The sequence below is a fragment of the Leptinotarsa decemlineata genome, unplaced genomic scaffold, assembly GCF_025532065.1.
Source record: "Leptinotarsa decemlineata unplaced genomic scaffold, Ldec_3_MD MMD2_tig00000882_RagTag_RagTag, whole genome shotgun sequence".
In the NCBI taxonomy this organism is placed as follows: domain Eukaryota; kingdom Metazoa; phylum Arthropoda; class Insecta; order Coleoptera; family Chrysomelidae; genus Leptinotarsa; species Leptinotarsa decemlineata.
Window position 1 is genome coordinate 10,632,113 of NW_027412556.1, and position 27,077 is coordinate 10,659,189.

Here is a 27,077-nt window from a genome sequence, read left to right on the forward strand (position 1 = left end):
TGTAAATGAAGATATATGCTCATTTGTTGAGGTAGAAAAATTCAGTAATTTGTTGGAGGAGGAAAATTTTGAGTTCTCCTTGGTGTACTGTGACGCGTTTCTGCTGTATGTTCTGTGTATCTATAGAACGCGAGATAACAATAAAACCCCTTCCGAAGAAAAGACCATATTTTTCGAAAAGCTCGAAATACTGCTGACACATCTTCCAATTAATTCGAATATTGTCCTAGCAGGAGACTTGAATATAAATTTTGAAGACAAATCAAATCGTTCCTGTCAGCTTCTAGAACAATTATTAGACTCCTTAACCATGCACGTGCAATTCGCAACACATATTTGCCAGAGTACATCTACTACAATAGACTATATCTGTTCTAATTTGGATGAGTCTAAGGTAACCTGTTCAGTGTTGTCTTCAAATCTCTCAGATCATGAAGCCGTTTTCAGTACATTCAGCTTCCCTGGTAAAGGCATTTCTAAAAAACATAATATACTTGGGCGTATATTTTCTAAAAACAACTATTGCAAATTTCAAAAGGCCTGTGATCAGGTCAACTGGAACAGAATCACACATATAAACACATATTTGAATACACTTAGTAATATTTTTGAAAGTGCTTTCCCTATCACCAGAATCCGAAAAAAGGTAAGGAAACCTTGGATAACGAAGGGCATCAAAATATCAGCCAAAAATATGCGCTCATTGAACACCTCATAGAGGAACACCTACAAAATTATTGCAATAGGTACCGAAGTGTATATAACAGTGTCATAATACAGGCTAAGCTTTCGTATTATCATAATAGGATTAATACTGCCTCCAATATAGCAAAGGAGAGCTGGATTATCATGAATGGAATCCGTGGAAAGAGCAAAAATCAAATCGATGAAATCAATTTGAAACCTGACTGTATCAACGATTACTATTGCTCTATCGCAACTAAACTTACTAATGACATCACCACTAATATTCATATTAATCCAATGCAATATCTTGAGAATGTAAGAATTGACGAAAACTTTTTTCTATTTCCAACAGACCCAGATGAAATAAAGAGTGCTATGAAGGACATTAAGAACAAAAAGGCATCTGGAGCTGATTGTTTGTCTATAAATATGCTGGAAAAATTTCCCCCGGCAGCTCTTGACGCGCTTACTGATATAATAAATGAATCTTTTGTCTCGGGAACATTTCCAACTATACTTGAATCAGCCATGGTGATCCCAATTTACAAAGGAGGGGATAGGGAGGATCCATCAAATTACAGACCAATATCCCTTCTATCTACTATTGCAAAAATCATAGAAAAATTAGTAAAGAAGTGACTCGACGGTTTCCAAACCAACAAAAGTACAAATGACGCTATCTACAATTTTTTAGAAAACATGTACACTAATCTTAATAATCAAGAAGCGACCGCGGCGGTGTTCTGTGACTTATCCAAAGCTTTTGATTGTGTGAATCATGGAATACTACTGCAGAAGCTTGAGTACTATGGCATCAGAGGCATATCCCATAAATGGATGACATCTTACTTGCAAGACCGGGAACAATACGTGAAAGTTTCGGGTGCAGTATCTGAGAAAAAAAAATTGACCTGTGAATGATCTCACGAACTTGAATATAAGCGGTAGGTTTACTTTATTTGCAGATGATGCAACTATAGAATGGCACACTAAAGATAAGAATATTCTCAGCCAATTGATCTCCTTAGATCTAACTGAAATAAAAAGGTGGTGCGATGCCAATCAAATGGTCTTCAACTCTAAGAAAACTGAAGTGTTATCATTCAAATGGGACACGGACAAAATACAACTAGATAATGATACACTTATGAAATCTGATAATTACGGATTCTTAGGTGTTGTATTGGACCATAATTCAAAGTTTGATGATCATATTATGGCAATGGCAAAGAAATTGTCATCTGTGTGTTATGCTATCAGAGTTATTAGAAATTAAATCGGTTATCTTATTGCTAGAAAAGCCTACTTTCCTCTCCTGGAATCTCACATCCGATATGGGATAGCATTTTGGGGAGCCTGCTCACAAGCGTTGTTCTCAATGATCTTTAAGCTACAAAAGAGAGCACTGAGATACATATGCCATGTTAATCACTAAACTTCATGTAAACCCTTATTTATATCTCAGAGGATACTCACGTTAACATCAATTTCCGTGCTAGTTTAGTTCATAAGCATAAACTATATTTATTAAAATTTGACACTGCACGTAATATATACCATTATTAATCCCCAGAACCACCCAATACCAAAATTCACCGAAGCAAATTAAAAATTTTCATAGCACTCCGAAATTCAGAAGGGCTGTAAAAAATTTTAATAACAAGACCGTTTTATGATTTGAGGGAATTTTTTGAACAAAATTTTGAATAGCTGTGACAGCAGTACAAAATATGTCACTAATAGTGTTAAGGGTAGGAGTGTATGTATGACTATATATGTATGTACATATTAACTGCCAACATTAAGAAATCAAACATTTTATAAAATTATGATATGTGTGTACATGGGTCTATATGTGTGTATGTATAATATATACATATATATATATATATATATATATATATATATATATATATATATATATATTTTATATATATATATATATTATATGTATATATATTATTTTATTGTTTTTATCATCTGACAACTCTGCCCTGTTTTGTATTTATAACTAATCGATATAGAATAAATTAGGGAAAACTCTTTTTATATCTATTCTACTGTATTGTTGTGGAAATATTTTATAGTAACGTGACTATATATATATGTATATATTAAGTACATCTACTTTTAACATCCGACAATCCATATTGGTTTGCATAATTTTAATTTCATTTAATTATCATGACTTCCTGTTCATTTTAAGCAGTTAGGATTTATGTACTATGATATTTAGGAGCTTTGTCAATAATAATTCTATTCTTCAGATAATAAAATATGCTTTGATTTGTTTTGATGATAAGTCGATGTAATTATCTACGAATATTAATAAAACCACTTGAGACTCTATTTTCAACGAGTTGGAAACATAAATGAGCATCATTGAACATAAAAATGATATTATCTTCTACCCAGCAGAGGTAGCTGTGCGATATGATGATTTTTCTATAAATGTTTCCTATGATACCATTAATAAAATGAAAAAATCCATTATTGAATCTTTTATTACAAGAACGGATAAAAAGAGTTTGCTGAATAGTTTGTTCGTTTAAATATCACCACCACCATACATTTTCATTAACAATTTATAAAGTAAAATTCAGTTGTCGAACCCTTCAACTATTCGACAAATTCATGAATTCATACGGGAGTTTTTCCAGCTGAAAGAAAACAACTTCAGTGTCTGTTATTCAAAACTATAAGAAACTGAGGATACTTTTACTCCAGTTATTTCAAGGATTTTTCAATACGCTATATTGAAACATTGCTTCATTTCTTGAAAGAAAAGATAAAATTCTGGAAAATCGTCAAGGATTTCGTTCGAGTCGATCCAAAGTTACCACATTTTGCAGTTTTCAAACGAAAATTCTGGGTTCTTTCGGATCGGGCGAGGGCGTGGTTAGAGTATTCTGTGATCTGAGCCGCGCCTTCGTATGAAATTTCAATGAGTAAACTATACAGTGGGGTTTTCATGACATGCTTCATAATTGGATGACTTTTATCTAGCTGGACACCTATAGAAAGTGAAAATAAACCATTATAAGAATAGAGGAAAAAATACATATACATCTATAGAATTTTCAGTCGGTACTGAAGTGCCTCAAAGCTCGGTATTGGGGCCTACTTATTTGTACACAAGTAACTTCTCAATTTCATTTCCGGTAAATCATCTGAAGATATTCATACATCCTGTTTTTCAACATATGAAAACTCTTTCTTTTTTTGAATATTTCCAAAACGAGTTATATACCTTTTTACACTTGACAGAGTGAAAAAAATAATTTTTTTATTGGACGTTGACTTGGATGATTACGATATAAAAAATTGATAATGTGCCACTTTTTTAGATACGAAAACATAAGGTCTACCAAAAGGAACTTCTGAATTTTGACAAATGATAACGACTATCTTGTTGAAGCTGCATCTGTCAAATTCAGTCTGTTTTGCCAAATCACCATAGACGGATATAGCATTCAACAACACGGGCAAATGACAATTAATTTCACCAAAATGGATGTTCTGTTTGGGCAACGTACTGCGCGCTTCTCTCATTACACGGTCGCCATATTCGTCCCACCGAGAGGGCTATTCGCAATGTGGTGGATGAATTTGAGTTTACTGATTCAGTAAACGATCGACCAACAGCCGCACGTCGACGAAACACAAGATCTGGCGAAAAAATCGCCGTGTCTGTGAGAGTGTGCAGGAGTATCCAAGGCAGTCGGTTTGGAGTCGCTCACAAGAACTCATCCTTTTGCAGACCAAAACTTGGCGAATTTCCGTCATAACTGCACTAGTACAACATTCAAGTGACTCAGGAACTGAACGTCTATTTGCTGAATGGGCTCTGAAGCAGTTGGCAACTGACCCTCATTTTCATCGAAAAATCATCTTCAGCGATGAGGATCATTTCTGGAGACAAATTTGTTGATTTTGGGACGATACCAATCCACATAAGATCTGAGAGCGTCCAATGCATCTCGAAAAAACAACTGTTTGGTGAGGATTTTGGGCTAGCGGCATCATCGGTCCATATTTCTTTGAAAACGACGTTGGCCAGGCTGTCAATGGCAAGTACTATTGGTGGATTCTCGGTCAGTCAAGCGGTATTGGAAGCTATTGGCTCCTACCGAGCCACGTCTAAATTGGTGGCCAATTGCCAAAAACGACTCTCTTCGATAGGAAGACTTATCAGATTGTCTCTGGTCTGAATCCCTTGCAGGAGAGGGTTCTGCAAGCAGTTTCAGCGGACCAGAACCTGTCATTGACATCGCTTTAGGCTTTGCCAAACAAAGATTGAACACCTGGATAGTAAGAAAATTTATGGATTTCTGGCAGAATCTTCCAGGATTGGCTCACTCCAAACCGTTTATTCACCCATCGATGATTGATACCAGACAGTTGCTGGACTACAGTAGAGATGAACTACGACGTCTAACAGACCTTCTTGCAGGTCACTGTAATTTGAATCATCATATGCAGAGACTCGGATTGCCGAAAGACAGTGTGTGTCGCCTCTGTTTGGAAAATGATAAAACAGCAGAGCACATACTCTGTGAATGCCCCGTTGAAGACCGAATCAGGGTTTTATAGTTTGGCAGAGCCGTACTCCCACCATTTGACCTGAAAGACCATTCACCATACAAACTAATCGGCTTCGTTAAGAAGCTGAGTTTATTTGGTCGAGTGTGAATAGGTGTGAGCCACAATAAAACCTTGCGGGTTGCGGTGGAGGGTCGAGTAGACCCACTCACTTTGGACCCAACCTAAATATTGGTCGATGATTACCAATTTATTTTTGCCTGAATTGTATGATCTGGACATCAACGACATGTGGTTTGAATAGGACGGCGCTACGTTCCACAAAACTCATATCACATTTGATATTCTCCACGAGCGATTTGTAGGCACTGTCATCTCAGGTGGAGGTGATGTGAACTGGGCAATGAGATCATGGGATTTGACCCCGTTTGACTTTTTTTTGTCAGGTTTTTCTCAAGTCGCAGGTATATGCAAATGAGCCACAATTCACAGAGGTCCTCAAAGCCAACATAACCCATGCCATCAGTCAAATTCATTTTGATTTATGCGCCAGAGTCATGGAAAATTGCATGTTAAGGTATGCATCTCACCTCACATGACCAAGATTATCAAACTGATGCCTAATACCATCATTGTTTCTATTGGTGAATATATTTAATTTTTTTACATATTTTTCAATATAATTATTTCATTTCGAACCCCCAAAAACAGCCTGAAAAATTCAGATGTGATATCTGTTGTATTGGTAACCAGAAATAACATATCTCAATTATCTTTGATTCAATAATAATTGAGATTTTTCAATTTCTACCTCATTTCTACCCCCTGAGACATCGTGAAGAACTCAGAGGTACAGTTCAGTGAAATTTTTTGTTTGCTTCCTTTCTTAAGGAGGAAACAGAAATAGAGAAACAGATAAATTTCTCAGACCTGGCCATTACACACAATCAGAATAAATTTGAGTTCAATGTTTTCAGAAAACCTAGCTATACAGACATCACCTTCACAAGCGATTCTTCCCATCCAGACAGTCATAAATTAGCAGCCTACAATTCAATGTTGCAGAGAGCATTCTCATTGCCTTTGTCTGCTAACAATCTAGCTAGGAGAATTGATATAATTACACAGATAGGTCATAATAATGGTTTCAACGCAGATACTATCCAGAAGTTAATCAGAAAACAAAGCCGTAAATTCACTTCCAGATTGATATACCCTCAGGTCAAACAGGCAGGAATCAAGAAATGGGTAACGCTAACATATTTTGGAAAATAAAGCCGTAAATTCACTTCCAGATTGATATACCCTCAGGTCAAACAAGCAGGAATCAAGAAATGGGTAACATATTTTGGAAAATGAACAGAGATAATTTCGGGTTCCTTCAGAAAAAACAATGTGGAAGTGGCATGCCAGTTCATCTCATTTTATTTTCAATGCCCACGTCGACAAATTGAAAAAATCTGGACTTAAGCTAAGCTTAAGTGTCCGGAGTGTAACAGTGTTCATGTGGGACAATGTGGCTGAAATTTACAAAAACAGTATGCTGAACATGAAAGGTCCTTCAGACTAGGAAAAAATAATTCGACGTTTTCAAACCATTCCTTGGCATGCAACCACAAGTTTCCGAATTCAAACGATACGGAAATTCTGCACTATGCCAGGAAGGGTTGCAAACTCAATAATTCAGAATCCTTGGAAATTCATAAGCATAAACATTGTGGGTGCAACCTGGTAAATGATCAAATCGATTTAGTTTACTCGCCGGTTTTTAAATTCGCACATCCGCATTGTAAACTGTAAATTCAGGTACTCAATCAAGTCAAGTACCTCTATTTCTATCAGTACCTACAGGTGTGGTATATAATGGTGAATGTCATGAATCATTGTTAGTTTATTGTATAACATTAGTAACAAATAAAAGTGGTGAAAACATAGAAAGTTTCATTTCACTTTTCTTCATTTCTTGAGGAGATTCACACATTTTTTGTATCAAGATGAAATAGTAGTAGGCCAAAAACTTTCTTTTCTGAATATTCATCACTCCTGAAAAATATAACTCTTTCAAACAATATTCACTCTATTTTCACCCCTTCAGACGATCTGAGAAACTAGTACAACCAAGCCAATCATTTGGCATATTCGAATGTGACTATATGTGACAATAATAACAATTATAGAATTCTGACAACAGAATTTTTGAATTGCCAGCAGAATAAAAAATCTCTGGGGGGCTGTGTTTGCTAATGTTGTTTGATATTTTATCAATTCACCTTTCCAAATAGAAGGTCTTTTGAAACTTCCATCCAATTTTGAAATACTGACAATCTATGATTTTCCTCAAGATTTGAATTTTGCCAAATGTTGAGCAGTAATTGATTTATAAAGCACTACATCCACTTTGCATTATCAAAATTCACGAATTTGTTGAAGTCCTACTCTGCATATCGGCACAGTTCATGACGTTTAATTATACGTCATTTTTTTTGTCAAAACTCATACCATAATCTTACTTCGAATACTTGAAATAATAAAGTCTATGACCACCAATATTTATGGCAAGAAAGAAGAAATATTCGGGTACCAAACTTACTGGAGGGAGTTGGGGAATCATTTGTCAAAGCTTGAACTCTACCAAAAGTCTCTCAAGTACTACGATGAGGCAGTTCTCAGAAACCCCACTAACAGGAAGACATTAGTAGCACGGGCAATAGCCCGTGGAAAAACAGGTTTTCATCAAGGTGCAATGGAAGATTTGAAAAATGCTCTGGAAGAGGATCCTTACGAATTGTTCACTTTAGCCAAAAAAGCTCACATAACATACTTGTCGTGTGATTTTGAAGAGGGTCTAATCCAAAATTTGAGACAGTTAGCCACCAGGGGCAAACCTGAAGATTTTTACATAGGAAGAATGAGCTGTTATAGCGCAATAGAAACCTGTCTGGGAGAAGTAGCCGGTAGAGCTTTGAGGAACCACTTTAAAATTATACGGAAACTAGCCTGGAAGAAAGACTGGGAATCCAAGAAACCACCTGAGCCCAACTCAAAAAAGAAGAAAACACCAAAAAAACTGAAAATAACAAAACGCCACTATGAGGCACCTGTAAAAGTAAGTTCGGAATATTTCGACCACAATTCTTCCAAAACAGAATTATTAAGCATAAAGAACAGTATTCATAGCTACAACCGACAGGTCTGTGATGTTCCACCTTACCATGGAAGTGTACATTTCTCGCCCTTACAAAAGTATACAAGCAATCTGAATAAGTACATGGCTTCGAAATACCTAGATATAATATACCACGAAAAATATTTCCTGAAAGACATCCAAAGCGAACCGGGGCTGGTATCGCCCAATCACAAAGGGTACAAGCGTATGAAAGAAATCGCTAGGGATTGTTTCTCTAATATTTGTCATCAGCAAGAGGTACTTAGGGCACGAAGACCATTCTACTATATCAAATATCAAGAAGCGAGTCTATCTGCTTCTCTGAGGGCTAGGCAGGAGGAGGACTTACATCTTCAGCAGCGGCATTTGGAAAGAGAGGCTGAGAAGATCCTTCTGAAACTACGAAACGCTGCTGAGAGAAAGAACTTGAGTGAAATATTGGAAATGGCGGAAAAGCTCAAGCTTTACTGTGACTCAAAAACCAAACGACTCCTTCCAGCTAGAGACGAGTATCTCAAAGAAGTTTTCCAAAAGATGAGAAGAGGCTTCTACGAGCTCAACAGGTTGAACAGTCAGCTAAATAGATGGGACCAGAATAAACGAATTCAAGTAGCTTTGGGACAGCAAGTGAGTAGAACACCATCCCAAGATTCTGTTATAAGTCATTATGAAACGTTCCATGCCGACTACAAACAGTACATCAAGGTTTATACGCGTCGCTTGAAAAAAGCAGAAATGGAAGATGAAATCTGTTGCTGTTACCACGAGCTTGCAAGGTTCCACATGGAGCTGAAGCTATTCGAACAAGCTAGAGCAAATGCGAGGAAATGCATCAACACAGGTAAAGATAGAGGCAATCTAGAATGGGAAGTAAACGGGCTGATGTTGCTATCGAGGATTCATATGAGGGAACAGAACAGGAACGACGCAATTGCTGATGTGAAAGAAGCTCTTGGAATCGCCAAGAACTTGATGGACCAGCAGCTTATCCACTATTTGGAGAGATGCTTGGAGGTTATCGAAGACTCCGAATTCCATGAAATGTCTCTGGAGAAGGAGATAGAGAAGAGAGAGAAACGTATAATTGAATTGATAGCTAACCAAAAACTGAGAGAAGAGTTCATTCATCTGTTCGGGCTGATGTCTTCTATGCCGCAAAATAGAAGGATGTCTGTGATGCCGGGTGTGAGATTCAATATTGAGGAGGGGAAGTCTGGAAAGGGAAAGGCTCAGTCAATATTGAAAAGTTCTGCTAGAATATCTACTCATAGTATGATGTCGAGAAGATCATCCAAGAGTGGAAAGAGTACACCTAGCACGGGAGAAAGTCTCATGCAACTCATCCAGTTTCATATGTAGGATTTTTAGTTCTAAAATTGTACATTTAGGATACCCTTAGCACTTACGTCTAATAAAATGAACAATCAGTGTATAGCATTTTTATTTTGAGGTGGTGAATGAGAAAAACTCCTAGAATATATTAATGATAAATTTGTCAAGTATACCTAACAAATGATTATCTTGAAAAATACAATGTGGATATCCTGTAAAATGGAGTTCTACAATTAACAAATCAGAAAATTCAATTACCACAGCATTGAGATGTACTCATATTTCCATTGGTAGTCGCTGGAATTCGCTTATGTTCCCAAAATTCTTGTGGTTCTGAAAAATATTTCTACCCATTTCAGGGTTTCATTGGTGATTGTTAAACGTTGTTGCCAATAATATTTTCTCTCAGAAACGAATGGATGAGGTTATCACGAAGTTGTGTTGACGTTTTTTGACATATAAGGATTATGCCAAGTTGGTGACATTTTTTCTGGTAATTGATAGATTCGTTCTGTTGTTCTGTTCTTTACTACTTGGATACTTCATTAGGTACTGTGTGGGGAAGGTGATATACAGAGACACTGATTTCGATTTCAAGATCTAATATTACTTGTGGAATATTTTGAAGGCAGTCAAGAAAGTTGACAGGAAAGCAAATGTGTTTACTCAGCATGATATAAATATTTTCATCTCAAAATTCACATGGAAATGAAAAAAAGTTTCTCATAGATTGTCAAGAGTCGGGGTACCCATGAATAATATTTTATGTTAGTGACATCACAATTAACATCTTCTTTTCAATTCATAACATCACGTTTTAGAAAATCATCAGTGTATTAACGATTACTTTGGAAACATTTCAAGTCAAAATGAATTCGAGTAGCCTATATTGGTCAACAGATTTACATGAACATTTTGAATATATGAACTACACCAGTGTACAGAAATCTTATGTAGCATTTAAAAAATTATTTCATAAAACAAAAATTGGTTTCTACTAATTTTGAATGCATCTAAAAACTCTACGAAACCCTCTGATTTTCACTCGTTGACTACACATGCCACACAATTTCATGAGTTCAACTTACGAAAGCTCTTGCTCAAAGGTAGAAAAAGCTTGAAAGTTTAAACGCACAAACAAATATGCATATGAAGGCTTCACTATTCAGTCCTCTTTACCAGGAAAAAATTGGACGATTTAACGCCACTTCTCCTCAATAGTGAGGTCATTTCATTTGGAATGGAGGTGAAATATCTTGGCATTTTCCTTGAACGCTCACTTGTAAATCGTTTTACACAAAGCCAGACTGTCCCTATGGACTTGTCGAAGGATTTGTGGTGAAACTTGGGGCTGAGTTCCCAAACAAATTGGATTTATGTGATGACTGTCAGATCAATGATCACTTATGGAGCAATTGCCTGGTGGCCGAAGGCTTTACAGAAAACGGCCCAGGCGAAGCTTTCTCTACCGTCAGCAACCATTGAGATTCTTCTAGATCTACCTCCTCTTCACATTTTTCTGGAGAGAGAGGCTAGATGGACTACATGTAGACCTATGCGTATCGTCAATTGCACAAATCAATCTAACGGAGTGTCTCGGATAGTCAAACGGGGTTGAAAGCTCTTTACTTCTACCAAGCAACATCTGAAATGGTAGCAACTTGCCAGAAACAAATCTCCTCAATAGAAAGACTGAATAGATTGTCTCTGGTCTGGATTCCTGGTCATACTGGCCTGGAAGGCAATGAGGCTGCTGAATCCATACAAAGGACGTTGCTGCAAGTGGCTTTATTGGACTAGAACCTGTAATTGGCATTGCTTTAAGCTTTGCTAATCGAACCTTGAATACCTGAATGGCAAGTTTTATGGACTCCTGGCGAAATCTTCCAGGATTGGCTCACTCCAAAGCGTTCATTAACCCTTCGAAGCTTGATACTGAACAGTTGTGGGATTACAGTTGGAATGAACTACGATTCCTAACAAGCCTTCCCACAGGTCACTGTTGTCTGAATCATCACATGCAGAGACTTGGATTGTTGAAAGACAGTCACCTCTGTTTGTAAAATGAAGAAACAGCAGAACACATATTGTGTGCCTGCCCCGCTGCGGACTGAATCAGGTTTTCAGACTTTGGCAAAGCCGCACCCATACGATTGGACCTGAAAGATTAGTCACCAAATAAACTGATCGGCGTCTTTGAGAAACTGGGTTCATTTGGAAAAGTGCGAATAGGTGTGAACCACAATGAACACTTGCGGTTGCAGTGGAGGGTCGAAAAAACCCACTCATCGTTGACTCAACATAACCTAACACATGACAGTCATGTCCATGAGACTATACAGTCCAATTCACGAAAGCTCTTGATCGAAAGTAAATAAAAGCTTGAGAGTTCACACGCACAAACAATTATGTATATGAGGACCTCACCATTTCGTTTTCAATGAAAATGAAAGAAAATCCTACTGATGAATAAAATAAGTTTTGTTTGAAAACATTTTGTATATTATTCAATTTCCATTGGATGTCGTTATATACTTTTATACTGCTAATTTTCAAGCCTCTCACTCAGATAAAGGACATTTGAGAACACGTGATTAATAAGACTATCTTTAGTCCGTCATTAGAACTGAAATAGCAATAAGTAATAATAATAATAATATACTAATAATACACTTCAATCTAGTAGACCACTATTATAATCTTCATGCGGTTATTGTTCACTGTGGTTCTGGCGTTGAATCTGGTCATTATTACGCATTAGTCAGAGACGAAACGGACTGGTTTAAGTTTGACGGTAGCCGTGTCACTAAATATTCTGTCATTATCTTGAATTTATTGCATACTCTGGAGATACCCTACATTTTATTCTATGGAAGAGAGGATATTGGCAGATCAAGATCTTCAAATGATGTGGTGCTGCAGGTTTTTCCGGGTTTTCCTGTGGCTGAAAAAGCAAATGCGCCACTGGAATTAATCAAGTCCACTTGTTCTTTAAAATTCCCCCTATCATACATCAGGGTTTGCCAAATTGTTTCAGTATGTTTGTTAGTATGTTTTCATGGATGTCAAGTTCTTCATCATTGTTTTTCAGTAATGAAGTATAGTCAGCTGATTGATCTAAACTGTATACATTTCATTTTGGGGTATTCTTAAAATCGTAAATCAGAGTTACCTCTCTCGAATGCTCCATTGAAATTATATTGTGATTTTCTCCTAGCTCAGGTCATCAACAACATTATTATCGCACGATTCTATTTTCTAAGAATCCACTGAGGAGGGTAACTTAGTTTTTTATCGTCTCCCTAATAGTAACTGTGCTGGAGAGTGATCTAAACATTTCAGACGAGTATTATTATATTGAAGTAGGACTTCATACATATCTTTCTCTTCTTTCAACGACTTTTCTAATAATACCTTCCTTATTGCTACAACTTTTTCTAGTATCCCATTAGGGTGAGTATAGTTAGGATTTCCAGTGATTATTTTGGAATTCCACTGCGAATAGTTTCGAAGAACTCAGATATTTTTTCTTAAATTTTCTCACCATCGACAAACATTCCACAAATCGATCGATCGCACCCCATCTCCTAATAGAATGTTAATTGAAAATCTCCCACTTCGTAGCAAGAACCAACTCAAGTTCCTTCATTAATTTGGGTCATCTTGGCCTGAAAGCATCATCTGGACCCCATTCAATATTGCTAATGACTAATTTCGATATGCGAAGTTTCCTTTCCCAATTCCAAAGTGATTTATCGTCATTGAAAATATTCTCCAGAAACTTCCAATGCACTAATGGAGGAACACTGTAAAGTGATTTGTAATTTGATGAAAGAGTTTACTGCTTTTCCGGAACATTTCAGTTGGAATGTTCCAAAGATTATTGGATCATCGAAAAGGTTTAGAGAGTCATCATTATTGAAATGATATATTTATTTATCTATGTGAGAGTACAGTGTTAACGTCTGTTTCAACGCGATAGACTCAAAAACATTATCATTATTTCGTAAATGATTATTACTGGTCAGGCCCTGGATTATGATCTCTGACTCATTCGGAGAATGTGTCAGCATCATGAACTAATGACGTCCCACAACCGTGGGATGACTGATCATTGGGTTCGAGGAAGGTGTGTCTTCAGAAGATGCAACGAATTAAGAATAATATCCTTCTTCATTTGACCGGCTAGAGTTTCTGTCATGGTAGTGACACCTGATACTCCTATAATCACGACAACCATTTTAATAAAATGGTCTGTGTATCACCTCACTTCGATGATCGAGAAAGGCCAAATGAGGCTCATCAACTTGCCTGAGGGTAGTAAATAATTTCAATAGGCTCGACACGTCTGATTTTAGATAACGAACTAATATCCCCTGTAGCAGTTCGGAAAGGTCGGTGTCTCGGCAATACCATAGAAGTGTTATAGGTGGATATGCCGACAGCAAATGTATGTGGATTTCAGACACCTCGCGATAGGCCCTACTTCTGTACCCATCATGCTATGGTAGACTGAATTTGTTAAAGACAGCATTATTGCAGGCTTGACCTGAGGAAAATCAAGGTCAGGTACTTTGATGAGTTGATTTCCTCCATATACAATACAATATATTTATTTCCAAAAATGATCATTTTATAATGATATAGGAGTCGTTAATAGTAAAACATGAAGTGTATATATAATAAGTAACGCAACGGCACCGAATTCCGTCCAGTTATGAGTTCCTTACTTTAAATCTCATTAAAGATGATGAAATAATTATGTAATTTCTTGTCAAATTATACATGTCTGAAGTTTGATACGTTTATTTGGAAATAATGAAAATGAAATACTCTATGTGTTTATTTAAGTTTTCTTATTTGCAAATTGAAATATAGGTGCAAAAAAATAACACGTACTCCATTTTCCGTCCGAGCTGTGGCAATTTTACGTGAATCCGTCCACTCGAATACCGGATTCCGACCAGCCATGGAGTAAGAAGGAAAAGCTGAATTATGTCCTTCTCACGAAGTGATAATTTTGTATAAACAGAAGATCATCACTGGTTTATTAATGAACGTGAATATCACATGAAATTAAAATACGAAACATAACAACATTTCTCATTGATTCAGTATAAAAATAAATTAATATTTCGTACATGTCATGAGTTCAGTGAAATAAGTGTAGGAACTATTTTCATTTGCATTATTTGCGGAGATCATTGACTTCAGGAACAGACACCACGTTTAGAAACTAGTATAATTGGACTTTCAATTTCAGATATAACATCACCAATTTCATGATTCAAAATATCGTTTTTCTCTGGCCATTTCCACAAGTTTCCCCTCATCGTCAAGGCCTTCACCTTCAAGCCATTATCTAATCTATCCAGTACTATTCCAGGGAAATATTCTCCTTCATACTGAATGATAGCGTAAGCTCCTTCTGAATATTCTTCTGCTTCATCTTTTTCCTGTATAACTACATTTTATGAATTTGAATTATCTGCTCTACTTTCCAATTTACTTTGTTAATGTTTGAACTTGTCTTTTCTTTTTTGAGCTCTCTCCAATTTATCTTTCTCCTTAGTCTGCTTTTCTTCAACTTTTCTCTGGTGTTCCATGAATTCGTCATGTATAGCAACTGTTGGGTACATTTCTGCTCTTTTACTTTGAGTTTTGTTTTTTATGCCTGCCTTTCTTTTCTTTTCACCATTTCCTGGCCAGAAAAGAGCCTTCTTGGAGGGAGTTGGATATCTTGAATTCTCATTGGGAGTATCCCCTTGAATAATATACATATTTCATTTCAGAATATGAACAGCTCAATGTCTCTCTGTTCTAGTTCACCTTCGGAATGAACAGTTTGGAAGTTTTCTAAAACATATTTAGCTATACGCGATTCAAACTCACGTCGAAAGTTTAGCGCTGGTATTAAATGTTTTTTAGAAATTGGAGATTCATTGGTCGGTCGGTAGCCAGGCGGTTCGACGTGGGGCTTTATTCACTCACTCGAATTGACTGCCGTGTTGGTTGGTGGTTCAAGCCCTAATCTGAACGATCGATTTTCACTTGCTATTGTCCAACCCGTGTTAGGAAAAATCACACGTCGAAAGGTAAGACCTCGTTAATCCTTAGCTCGCACAAGTTTCGACTTCTGAGGGTTGTCTTTCGAAGGGGTGCGACAGCTGGTTAACGGAGGAATAGATTGTTTAAACAGATTTTTAGTAGATGATTCTGCTGGATCATTTTCTTTCGCATTTATTTGTAAGCTGCTCTACCAATCTTGAGTAATTAATCTATAGCGTCTCCATCAAGTACGAAATGATTTCTTCAACATTGTCTGATGCTGTATTTTTTGTTTTTTCTGTCAAGTAAAGCTTTTTCTAGGTTCCCGCGAGAATATGCGAGATGCTTTTTAGATTCCAGGATGATGATCTGAAACAAATAGGAAGGTCGCAATAAGGCGCTTAGAAAAATTTGATTCCGTCCGACCCGGAAGGAAACAGAGGAAGTCTGCCCTGTTCCCGACCTGCATTAAATTTGGTTATTAGCATCGAAAAAGCATTTGATTAGGATCATGTATACGAGAAAATATAGTAGAAACCTCAATATACCAGGTGATATCGAGAAATTCCCACAAATAGCAATTACTAGCTTGAACTAAACTTTTAAATTGTCAAAGTAACTCGATAGTGAATCGAAATTATATAATAGAATGGTTTAAGTTCTGCATTGAATTACGACTAATCTAATTGATTTAAAGTAGGTCGTATAAAGGTCCCATATTGTAGAATTACATGAAAATTAAATAAATGAATTCCAAATACATATTCTCGAAATAGAAATAACCGAAACGATTTTTGTATTACGAAATATCAAAATCATGTTACCGGTCAATTGGTCGGAATCTGGATGGTTGATATTTTTTAGGTAACCCCATTCCAACCCCATTCCGAAGTATATATTCAGTCAAATGAATAGTAAAATACTTACTGTTCAGTTTATTTCAATAAAAATGTTAGTGAGTTTGCTGACTCGCCTCCGACTTTTTTTTAGATAGTGAAATCATCAAACTGCCCCATCAATTGGTTTTAAGTCGACATAAAATTGATAATTACTTATTTCGAATCGGAATTTTTACAGTTGACGCATGAATATTCAGTGAATGAAAATCGCGCATTTATATGTGAGTTGGAACTAAGATTTCGGATATTTCATATCGGGCGGATAGAGGGGGTAGGTCAGCAACCGGTACCATTGCGTTATTACAAAATACATAAATTTAACACCTTAGAATGCTCGTATGAAAAAAAATCAAAAGTGTTCATACGTACACATAACAGTTGAAATAGGTAATACATGAAATTAATTGAAGACTGGCGAATGTGGATATTCAAAATATTCATTAATATTATAAAAACAACCATCTAAGAGACAGTCTCTGATTCTTCGTTAGACTGTTATAATTGATGCTACACTTTTTATGTTGGAAAGTAGACAATTGAAAAACTTTGAGCTCGCTAGGGATGTCGTTATTTCGAATAATTTTGTACGATGTTGTTGTAGTTTGGATAAATTCCGGTTCTTTGTTGTGTAATTATGATATTGGGAGTTAGCTTTCGATTCAAGTTCGTGTTTTATCACGAAACGCAGGCCATTATAAATATAGATAGAAGCTACTGTTAATATTTTATTCTGCTTGAAAACAGGTCTACATGAATCAGTATGACGTAGATTGTAAAGCATACGACTTATTCGTTTCTGAGCAACAGAGACCTTGGTACTTCGCTTATTATTTTTCACAGTTGCATTGAAGCATGGAAACTGTTATTGAGTCTTTTACTCATGTAGTCGATTTGAAATTGCCAGTTCAATGCGATGTGAACTCCTAGATTCTGAAGGGAATATTTTCATGTTATTTGTGAGAAGGTGTGTAGGATGTTTTTTCTACATTGACCACAAGTTTATTACTTTTACACACTTTGAGAAATTTTGAATAATTACATTGAGTTTGTCCTGGACGGTTGGCTTCTTCAGAAATAGAAGTATCATAGACGAAAAGACTATTGATTGTCAGAAATGAAGTGATCCCTTCGGCTTTTCTATGGGCCTGAGTTCTTCAGCCGTTCGGGCAACAGCCTTGGAGGGAATTACTCCTCTCTCCCATGGTACGACTATCCCAAAGGCTCCATCTCTAGTATTTGTGTTACGTGAACACTCCGAACTCGAAAGTATTCGGCCTCCAAGTTGTCGGGGACGATATAACCATGGAACGGATGATTTGCCATGCAAACTCCTATGGAAAAATATAATACTTGACGTTGAATTAATACCACTACTCATCTATTATTGAAGAAAAATTTTTTAATGCCTGGTTGACTTGGTGAGTGAGCTGGTGAATGCGTGAAGGGAGCGTTACGAAAAGTGTGATCGGTGGAGGCGAACGGAAGTTTATAGGGAGGTATAAGTTAGTGAAGATAGAAAGAGAGAAGGTTACGTTTCGTATATTACTGTGGGGGCAAGGAGAGAGAGAGAGAGAGGTGCAGGTACACCTACGGTCGAGTAGGCTTTGAAAAATTAGGTGAAAACTATCATACGTTGCCACTAATTTGAGCAATATTAATTCTGCGTCTGAAGATGGACAACTCTTGGTGAAGTTTCGACAAGATAAATTGGAACTATAAATGGATAATAACCAAAATGACACTACCACAAAATATGAAACAACAATTGATGCGGGGAGTGAGCTGGAAAATGCGTGACGAGAGCGTTACGAAAAGTGTGACCGAGGAAGCGAACAAAAATTGAGAGAGAGATATAAGTTAGTGAGGATAGAAGGAGAAAGAGTCAAGTGTCGTATATAACTGAAGGCGCAAGAGAGCGAGAGCACATTTACGGTCAAGTAGTCTCTGAAGAATTAGGGGTAACTATCATACGTTGCCGCTAATATTAGCAGACGATTTCAATGTTGATTTCGCGTTCGATTCGAAAACATATGAATCTCATTTCTCATACCATAAGCCTATTTTCTCGGTGTAGTCTGAAGCATTTTCAATAGTAATAGTTAACATTATTATCAATTTCAGAATAGAAAACAGAAATTTCGTTCAATCACAAAAAATAATATTTTGAGTGAGATTAATTTGAGAGAAAATAAGCTTTTTGACTTTTTACCTCTTCATCATCAAATAAATCATGGAAAACTCTCAAAAAAAAACGACGCAATACAGTTGAAAATAAAATCTTTACGAAATTATGTATCATGTATTATGCTCTCGAACATGAGCTATATGTGAGGAGATTATTTTGAATTCAATTGAGTTCTTTCGTTTTTAGAAAGTTTCTCCCATGAAATTTTTTCCAGAAGACAGAACCCTTTGTTCCTGAACAACAAACATTTCTAATCACCAGCAACCTTGTTACTCAAATTCTACATCCGAGTATGTCGAAAACATATCTCCAAACAACACGTCGCTTTGTGTATATTCCAAGCAACAACTACAACTTGACAGTTTCACCGTTTCAATCAAGATCAAAAACAAAGCCGCTGCCGTGGAAATAAGCTAGAGGTATTCAAACTTCAAGCCGAGACCTCAGGCCTTCACGCTTCGTGAGCATATATTAGTAGAAACCGCAGAATTTCAACCAAGAACGTTTATGTAGGCTTGGTGAAATAGTTTACCGTTACGAGGGATTTCCAGAAAATTATTGGATAGAGAAGAGTGTTTTTGTATAATTTAATGTTCATATAAAAGTGGTTCTTCCGAAAGAATGTTTTCTTTCGAATAATTCAATGTTTATATGAAAGTATTTATTTCTGGAAGGCGTTTTTTCTTCCAGATTGTGTCTGAAACTTACTCCTTTGCATAAGAGTGTGGTCCTGTGAGTACCCGGCCTAACAAGGAAAACACAAAAGTTTTGGAAAGAATATTTAATGGTTCTTCAACATAATCTCTTTGCAGCTCTATACACTTTGCCTAGCGACGTTGAATATTTTCGATACCGTTTTTATAATGTAAACTGTCTTTATCCTCAACATAGCCATTCACTACCGTCATCACTTCTTCAACAATGTATAATCTTTGACCACTGAGCCATTTTTTCAAGTTTGGGAACAAAATTATCCGAGGGGGTTGAATCTGGCGAATAGGGAGCATGAGGTGGCAATTCAAACTTTAATTAGTTAATTTTGGTCATTGCGATTATGGATTTGTGAGTTGGTGCATTGTCTTGATGAAACAACACTTTTACTTAACCAAATACGACCGTTTTTGCTTGATTTCTTCACTCAAACGTTGCAATAAATTCAAATAATACATTTTTGAAAATAGTCAATGGAAATTATTCCACGCGCATCCCAAGAAACCGATGCCATGACTTCGCCTGCAGATGAAACGGTCTTCGCCTTCTGTGGAGCCGGGTGTTCCTCCTGAGTCCACTGTTTCGATTGTTCTTTTGTCTTTGTAACGGTTAAACGTTACATCATTCATGATAACTAAATTTATCATTCATATGAGCCCACTATCTAGTGACCAAAAGTGAAACTCAACATTTGGATTCCTTCTATAAATCAATAATAATCATTTCGTACATACAAGAGCATCTTGCGGAAGATAGCCTATCCATAAATCAAATCTACAACGCTTATATTTTTACAGAACGCAATGTCGAGTTTGGATCAGTAGACATGATTAAAATACGCATTAGCGAATTTAATTTTTCTCTCTCTTCCGATTGGACGATCGTGTGAGCAATATCGATTAGATGATTGATCGATTGAACTGTATCACATTGTTTAAATATCTTGACATAATGTTCCTTTTTCCACTTAGAGATTTCATGGAGTGTTCGTTGTTTGAACAGAACCTCAGCATTTGGTTGAATGACGAATGAAATTCCAAAAGGATCCCAATCAATTTGTTCGGAATAGAGGCTGAAGGCTGTTCCTGCTTGGAAAATATATACTAGGAACGCAGTAACCCACATGGTATCCTGTATATCAAGGCTGGGGATGATTCTGGGTCAGTATTGATACACACATTTTTCTTCAATTTCAAAAATCAGTAATTGTGTATTTGATCTCATCCAGAGTCAATTTTTTTAGCCGCCACGTCCAGTGGGCATTTTTTTATCAAAAGTCGGAACTTCATATCTTTCTTAAATATTATAAATTTTGTGTCATACCTTTACCTCACGTCTTCCTGTATTATTTTTCCCTTTAAAAACATTTAATTAATTTCAATCAAATTCCTTGAACTCAAGATTCCTCCACTTGAAACTCGGAAAATGTAAAATTTTGTGAAGAAGTACTTGATTTATCATGTATTGTTTGGAACCTTTGGTGTAGTAATGAATATTACTGGAGTTTTTTCCCAACACCAGATCGTTATTTTTAACACTTCAACACGTGTTTCGATCACCAAGTGATCATCTTCAAGAGGAAGATAAAACTGGAAACTTCGCGAAACTAAAGCTATTTATGCTATACATATATATCACACAGATAAACCATACTCATAGGCATCTAGTTGCCTGTTGTTGTTAACTTGTCTAACTAATCTTAATGAACTGAAGTCTATGGAATGGTTTTGTTGCAAAATATGGTGGGCGACTGCTGATTTTCCAAGTCTTCCATATTTTTATTGTGCTATGTGTTCCTTTCATCTCTCCATAATATTTTGCATCGCAGTCGATACATTCAATTTCGTAAATTCCAGATTTTTCTGAATTCTCGACTGTGTCTTTTGGACTTCCCAAAAGGCTCTGTAGTGTATGACTTGTTTTAAAAACCACCTTCATAACTAGTTCCTTGAGAATCTTTCCAAAGTTCTTTGTATATTGGTGGTATGTAACTGAGATGTATTTATCTTGGTGTTTGTCCTTTCTGAAAGTCGAGATTTCGTTCATTCTTAACCTAAACTTCTTCTTCCTTATTATGTCATCTACAATACCCTTCGAAAAACCGATAGTGGCTGCTATTTCCTGTATTGTACGTTTTTCTTTTGTGAACCTATCATGTGTTAGAGGGAAAGCCAAAAGACGATGCACCATATATACATTTAAACATTACATTAGGATATACTGTAAAATAATAGATAAGGCTAATTGTAAAATTAATTTAGGGTGGTATACCTGTATGGTTTATCTGTATGATATATTTGTATAGCATGAATAGCGTTAGTTTCGCGAAGTTTCCAGTTTTATCTTCCTCTTGAAGATGATCACATGGTGATCGAAACACGTGTCGAGGTGTTAAATAAATATATATATATATATATATATATATATATATATATACCTGAGCTGCTGACCTTCAAGTCTATGCCTGATAGTCCCCCAGAAGTACAAGAGTGAACATAGTAGCCCTACTGTGATCCCCAACCGATCTACTGATCTTCGAATTCATATTTAGTCGTCTCTCAGGAGTACAAGGATGAGTATAGTGAATGTATTGAACTCTGATATACCCACCACGACAAACTATACACAATCAGAGTGCAATCAACCATTACATCAGCTACCCTAACAAGTACATCAGTGTCTATTCAGTTGAATTTATTTATCACTCTGGTGTCCAGCCAAAATTTAATTTCAAGAACCTTGCTTGAAACCTAACATAATTTGAAACTGGCAAGTCAGCCCAAGGAACACCACATCAATCTCCACTGCACTAGCCTGGTCAATCTGTAATACTTATCACGTTACATCTTGAATGTGAAGTGGTGGACCTATATTTCATCCATGGGTATGAAACGACACAAGAATTCTGCTTTTTTGCTGTGAAACTTCGCTGAACACTCAATTGACACTGTTTTTGCTCGAGTGTAAGTGGTCGCGGTACACCATCTTGCACACAGCTCTGTCATGTCCAAATTTTCGGATGATATTTGATGTACCGCACTTTTTAGAATGCCTGCTCAGTCTGTGAGCTCGCGCACTTCCAGTCGACTATCATTCAGTACCGCTTCATGGATTTTCTTTACGGTTCCTGGAGTCGTCACTTCATTTGGTCGACCACTGCGATGCTCGTCTTGGTAGCACCTTTGGCCTCGTTAAAACTCTGCTACCCAATATTTCACTATTGTAAATAGAGAAGCAGACTCACCCAGAGTAGAATTCAGTTTAGTTTTATTGTTGGTTGGGCTGAGGCCTTTCAAATGAAAGTATTGTACCACATAGCGATGAGCAATTTTCTCCATTTTCACAAATTCACCGTTCACTTTTGATACCTGCCAAACAAATACTAAACAACGCAGCGTCTTCAAACTTGAAATATATGCTTTACAGATTTTGTACTTTATAATAATGATATTTTTTTAACAAAGAAGGGGTAGTAGAAAGCCACAACCTTTCTTTCCCGAAAATTGCTAATTTCGATTACTTTGCGATTACTTCTCATTGAAAATTTGGTTTTGTATTCCATTAGAGGAAATATCCAAAAGATAATCTTGACATCAAATGTATTCTCAAGAATAACTGGCAATGAAAACTCTGATGAATGTGTCAGACGAGGATCATCATAAACAGACTTTGAACCAGCTGTGAGATACCAACATTTTTGGTACTGAACCAGATCAGGTAGTGGGTCGATGAGACACATGAACAAAACCGGTAAAATATATTTATCAGATATGTATATCAAGGAAAAAAAAAAGAAATGCTCCCACTGAGCAGGAATCGGTTCATGATGATAACAACGCTTGTTTTATATTAACGACGGAATAAAACAAAATTCCAAAATATTGCTTAACTAACGACAGCACACTTTTCCCGATATTTCATTTGGATTTCAGGACATCGGCTGCGAATGCACATCTTCACCGGCAGCAGGATGTTGCATATCTTAATGAGGATCTAGAAGAGATTTCGTACTGGGGTGAAACTAACCAGGTTCAATTCAATACCACAGAAACCCAGGCATCGGTTTTCTTTAAAAAGACAAATGTCTCCGAACCGGATAGACAAACTTTTCCGCTTTCTGCTTCGATAAGTTTATTGGGGGTTGAACTGGACATCAATATGTCATGGCACAATCATGCCGCTGGAATTGCAGAGGCTGCATCTCAAGAGCTTGGAACACTGTTCCGAACTAGGAAACTGTACAAACCCCAGCAACCTTTGATGCTTTATAAAGCTCAGATCTTTAGAGTATTGTTCATATATATATGGAGCTCCGCCCCTAAGCATACTCGAAGATGCTGGATCCCATCCAAAAAAGAACCATACGCCTGATTGGAGACACGAACATCATTCGCAACCTTGATAGTCTGGAACATCGAAGAGAGGTTGGAGATTTATTTTCCTCTCTCATAGATACTCTCACGGGGGGTGTTCAAGTGACTTGGCACACTTGATTCCTCCAAGAGCGGTACATATTAGGAATATGGGACGCACTGTGGCTGCGGCTGCTCATGGTTTCGATGTTCAACTTAGTACATCTCGAACTTCACTGTTTAATAACTCTTTCATTTGGAGAATTGCGTTCACGTGCAATAAACTTCCTGGGAACGTTTTTACAAATGAATTTCATCTGCAGCAATTCAAATCATTCACCGTGAATCGCTACTTCAGCACAGGTACCACTCTAAGAGCTCCTTGAAGATTTTCCTGTAGTGTTTGTGTTTTTCCTTGAAAAATTGGATATTTTGGCAGAATCTGTCCAATCTACGCGCATTTGATTAGCCATTCGGCAAGTGGAACTTTAGAAAAAAAAGTCCCGAAGAATTGTTGTAGTGTACCTACTACATCAGATCTAGGACATCGAGATTGTTTGAATGTGGAGTAATGGTACATTTTCCTGTGAAGAAACGTTCTCAGTTTGATTGCAAGTCAACTTGCATCACCCTTGGATACAGTGAATAATCTGAAGCACACGGCGAATTCTCAAATTATCGTGGTGTCTACTGATGGATCCGCTGAATTCCTCTATTGCCTCATTCGATATTATAGCGCATTTCTGTTGGCTGAAGCAATCGATCAGATTTAACCTGTTGACTTTAAGAACTCGCCTTCATTGAGTATATGATTACGAGAATGAAAGAGAACTCTTTCACAAATAGATGTCAAATTTGTTTAGAATTGTCAGTTGGCCGTCGAAAGTGAGTCCAAAAGTAGAACTTCCGAATAGGATTAGACTTTCATCGATATTATCGATGTTTTACAAATAAGAGACTGGAAGATGGGCAGCATGTGTGATTCGATGAAAATATACCGCAAACTTCTGAACTAGAAAGTTAACGAGTATATTTCATCAGGTTTTGCTATGTATGGTGTAGAATCCAACCACGAAAGTGTCTATCCAACGTATTTAGTACGGGTCTTTTTCAGATTTGTGCAGAGCTTTCATGAAAAACGAGTATGAACCACTCATGGAAACTGATGAGAGAGTTCAGAGTGATCTTGCTCTAGACCGGAAGCCATTTTGCAAGTGCAAAAAATGTAATTGGTATTGATTTTTGTTGGTTCATATTGTTTGAACGAAAAATTGACCACAATTCTATACCATATATCTAAATAAGCAGATAATCCTCAATTTGTACTGTTCTTCTACTGCAAGTTGGTTGTTTTCATCAACAGGCATAGTTACTCGTCCAGAAGATGGTTCTGATGATTTCACAGCTTGAATTTTTTTTATTCTTGAATAAATACAACGACGATTTTGAAATTCCACCAGAGTATCAACGATATACGAATAATTTTGCTGAGCGAGAGTGTCATATTTATTGAGAATAATAACTTTTTCATAAACAGAAAAACTCATTTGCTCATATGTTGAGCAAATGAGTTGGATACTGGATACTGGATACTGAATTGTAGTTATTCCAATTATTGATTTGAGATGCGAGGGCTTCATCATTGAATAATATTTTTCAGGTGATGAAATACCGATGGAAGCACTGTTAGATCGAATCGAATTAAGACGTCATCTTCTTCTCTAAGGGAATTTGAAAATGTCTCAGGAAAATATCGGGTAAGCTGTTATTGAAAATGGTTTTTCATATGAGATATTGAATATAATAATCGAAATTTATAAATAAAAATAATTTGGGGCATCAAATTGAAGAAAAATCTAAAAATTATCATTGCGACGGTTCCATATTTTTGTTACTCACCGTACACTGTAACGATATATTCGTTACTGTCATTTCGTTATACTCATGACACGATAAAATGTGACATCTATGAATTCCATGTAACCGGTATTGGCAAGTGATCCTCCTAGCATAAGCCATCTTTGGTTCACTAGTAACGTGAAGATAGGTAATGAGAGAAGATGAAGGAGGAATATTAAAAAAAAAAACGGAACGGGTCTCTCGTAGAGTTGAGAAGGTAGAGCTCGATATCTGGGTTCTTTTTGAGAGGTTTCACACACATATATATATATATATATATATGTGTCGTCCCCCTACAAACGACAACTGTCAAAAGTCGAAACTTGTGCGCGCTAAGGACTAACGAGGTCCTACCTTTCAACGTGCAATTCGTAGATAGGGTTGGAGGATAGGAAGTGAAAATTCAGTCTCGCGACTTGAACCACCGGATCACACAGTGGTCGATTGAGTTAGTAGAGCAAACCACCTACAGCTACGTCAACCCGACCGACAACCGTCTATAATCTTCCGTCCATATCACTAAATGAATTTGAATTGATTTTGACTTATGTCCACCCATTTGTTAATTCATTTCTATTCCTGCCCTGTTCAAAGAGATATGAAATGTCAGTGACAGCACCAAAATTATACTCGATATTCTGCATAAAATTACATGTGTAATTCTTCCACGCGTCACAAACAATGTTAACAAACATTTTTTATTTGCTGTCTCGTAGAGCTATGGAAATTTTTTTCAATGAAAATTGCCTGCGTGGCAGAAATCGTCGGAGCCAATAAAGAACCGATCTCTTGTGAGGGCGACAGTTTGATTTTAACGGTTACTGCACGCAGAAAGTTGATTGAATTCCAATAGAGAATGGACTCTTTCATCAAAATGTCAGTCAAAGGAAATATGGAATTACACGTGGGAATATAAAATAGCAGCTACGCCGTCTGCCTTTGATAGAGTTCTTTCATACTGGGCTTTTTCAGGTAAAATCGATCTCATTCATGAATTGAACGAATGTCTCGTACCTATTGGCGTTTCGAAATTCGATGGGGGTTGAAGAGTGGTGTAGTTTAAATTCGAATTGCACTGAACTTTTCGTTCAGGGGTTACTTTTGGGGGAGTCTGTCAAATGCTGGATTCATTTTTATAATATAAAGATATCAAGTACGTATATTATCACGATGAAACATTTTTGACACGTGAGTAAATTTTTCCATTGTTCCATGGATTCCAATTCCCACACATCGTTTTCTTATGGTATTGGCCT

At 36.7% G+C, this 27,077-nt stretch overlaps 2 protein-coding genes across 2 annotated transcripts in view; one reads left to right on the top strand and one right to left on the bottom strand.

The window, feature by feature from the left end:
- Positions 1 to 27,077, bottom strand: part of LOC111509054 (solute carrier family 7 member 14) — a 206,292-nt gene that overhangs the window by 173,555 nt on the left and 5,660 nt on the right. The gene's annotated exons all lie outside the window — the stretch shown is intronic.
- On the top strand, positions 7,766 to 9,754 carry LOC111507080 (uncharacterized). The gene has a single exon (XM_023162324.2). The coding sequence runs from the start codon at positions 7,766 to 7,768 to the stop codon at positions 9,752 to 9,754; it is 1,989 nt and encodes a 662-aa protein (XP_023018092.2).

Excerpts from the sequence above, each read along its gene's own strand:
- LOC111507080 (XM_023162324.2), top strand. The coding sequence starts at position 7,766 with ATGACCACCAATATTTATGGCAAGAAAGAAGAAATATTCGGGTACCAA.